General features: G+C 37.7%; 1 protein-coding gene across 1 annotated transcript; it reads left to right on the top strand.

Moving 5' to 3' along the window:
- LOC308565142 (olfactory receptor 51H1-like) lies at nt 1-948 on the top strand (the record flags this gene model as incomplete). Its single annotated transcript, XM_081153955.1, has 1 exon — nt 1-948. One exon carries the CDS (start codon nt 1-3, stop codon nt 946-948), a length of 948 nt encoding a protein of 315 aa, XP_081010081.1.
- Between the last annotated feature and the right edge of the window lie 1,513 nt (nt 949-2,461).

Here is a 2,461-nt window from a genome sequence, read left to right as displayed (position 1 = left end):
ATGATGAAGTTTAATGCATCGTTTGTCAATCACCATAGCTTTATTTTGACAGGTATTCCAGGGATGCAGGATAAAAATCCATGGATGGCCTTTTCCCTGGGACTTCTCTACACACTTACTCTCCTGGGAAATGGTACCATCCTAGCTGTCATCAAGGTAGATCAGAGTCTCCATGAGCCCATGTACTACTTTCTCTCCATCTTGGCTCTGACTGATGTTAGTCTCTCCATGTCTACCTTGCCTTCCATGCTCAGCATCTTTTGGTTTAATGTCCCTGAGATTCCCTTTGATGCGTGCATCACACAAATGTTCTTCATCCATGGATTTGGAGTAGTGGAATCAGGAGTATTAGTGTCTATGGCCTTCGACAGATTTGTGGCCATCCGCAACCCATTACGCTATGTTTCCACCCTCACCCACAGCATCATTGGCAAGATCGGAATAGCTGTCCTCGCCCGGGCAGTCTGCGTTGTTTTTCCTGTGCCCTTTCTTATAAAGCGGCTACCCTTTTGCAGGTCCAATGTCTTGTCTCATTCATACTGTCTCCACCAAGATGCAATGCGGCTAGCCTGCGCCAGCACCCGCATCAACAGCCTGTACGGACTCATCATAGTCATGTTCACATTGGGGCTGGATGCCCTCATCATTCTCTTTTCTTACATGCTCATCCTGAAGACTGTGCTGGGCATTGCTTCCAATGCTGAGAGGCTCAAAGCCCTCAACACCTGTCTCTCTCACATCTGTGCTGTGCTCCTCTTCTATATTCCCCTCATTGGTGTCACCATGATCCACCGATTTGGGAAGCATTTATCACCAGTAGTGCACATGCTCATGGCTAATATCTATCTGTTATTGCCTCCTGTACTAAACCCCGTTGTCTATAGTGTGAAGACCAAGCAGATACGAAGACAGATCATCCACCTGTTCCAAAGAAAGAACAGGACCTAAAGAAATGGAATCAAATGGAATATGCAGAATAAGTAGCATTTTCAGCAGTTACAGTGCATTCAAATTATACATATCTGGTAAAATGCAAGGGTGGGCAAGGCTTGTGAGTAAAGATACAGCACGGAACATTCTTGGTCTGTATCCACTACATTTTGGAATGTATATATTTTGCTATCTGGTGTCACATGCAAAATCTAATTTAATTAACATAATTTTCTTCTTTGAAACTGGAAATGAGCATCAATAATGACAAATTATGACCTGTTTATCCAAATAATGCTTATGTTTATTCATATAATGTTGAGTAATATTTTAATTATCAATTAAATAATAATTACATCAAGAATTATTGAAGCCCTACAGCACCACTGAAGGGCTAGATTTCTGAGAATATTTTTTCTTAAATAGAGCAAAGAAAACTGTTACAGAATTAAGTAGCATTTGTTTTTATGTTTTAGTGTTTATTGGGTAAAGAGTGCCTATGATAAAATTAAAACAGACACACCTGTGGTTATTTAATTTATACCTCTTCTTTTAAGGGATATGACTTCTTTACAGATTTATAATTGTTCTAGTTTTCTGCCACATACTTAATAGAACAATAGGTGTTCTGCCCTTACTCTTTTGACTCAGCATGAGTAAAGTCTATTTTGCTCTGTACTAGAGAATCCAGCAAAACTTTACCAAGTAAAATTACTGCTGGGCTTTGTATGAGGAGAAAAGAAAACTCCAGTACTGGGGAAAAGTTTAAGAAAGCAGTGCACACAAGTGTAGAGATGGGTATGTCAAATGCAATGTGCCTTTGCATTGATGCTAATACCTGCTTTAAGTATGTTATTAATCATTACACAATCAAGTTGGTAAGGCCATTATTTACTCATTCAATAAATATACATTTAACACTAATGAAATTTTAGTCATTATTCTAGACCCTGGAGATACAGAGAAAAATCCACCAATTTTCTGCTCAATCTTGGCAGGGAAATATGTATACAATTACAAGTTAAGTAGGTATTACATAACAACATCACATTTAATTTGTTAATAATAACTAATAATGCCAGTTGTCTTTATATATTATCTCAATGAATTCTCCCAGCAATCATTGAGAATAAGTGTTATCAACATTTTACTTATGGAGGAAATGAGATTTAGAGCCATTAAGTAACTTATTCTAAGTCATACAGTTTCTAAGTGGCAGAACTAGATTCAAATTTAGATCTGTTGATTATAGAGCCTGTGAATTGAGACTTGACCCATGTTTTAAGGTTTCCTAGGCCATGTATCAAGGTTTCCTAGGCTTACAAGCAAATTCCAGAGAGAGGGAAGGAACCAGTGATTTTAAGAATGAAACTAGACAGAGAAGCTGATTAAGACTAAATCTGCAAGATTGATACAAAGTTTACATTTTCCATGGAAATTATTTGAAAATTGTTGGTTTGTGCAGAAAGTAAATATCAGCCAAGGCCTCAATATTAATGCTATCTAAATGGAAAACATGAATTTCAAACAG

This window comes from Miniopterus schreibersii (genome assembly GCF_964146895.1).
Source record: "Miniopterus schreibersii genome assembly, chromosome: 12".
In the NCBI taxonomy this organism is placed as follows: domain Eukaryota; kingdom Metazoa; phylum Chordata; class Mammalia; order Chiroptera; family Miniopteridae; genus Miniopterus; species Miniopterus schreibersii.
Note: the sequence above shows the minus strand (reverse complement) of the source record. Positions and strands in the feature narration are given on the sequence as shown.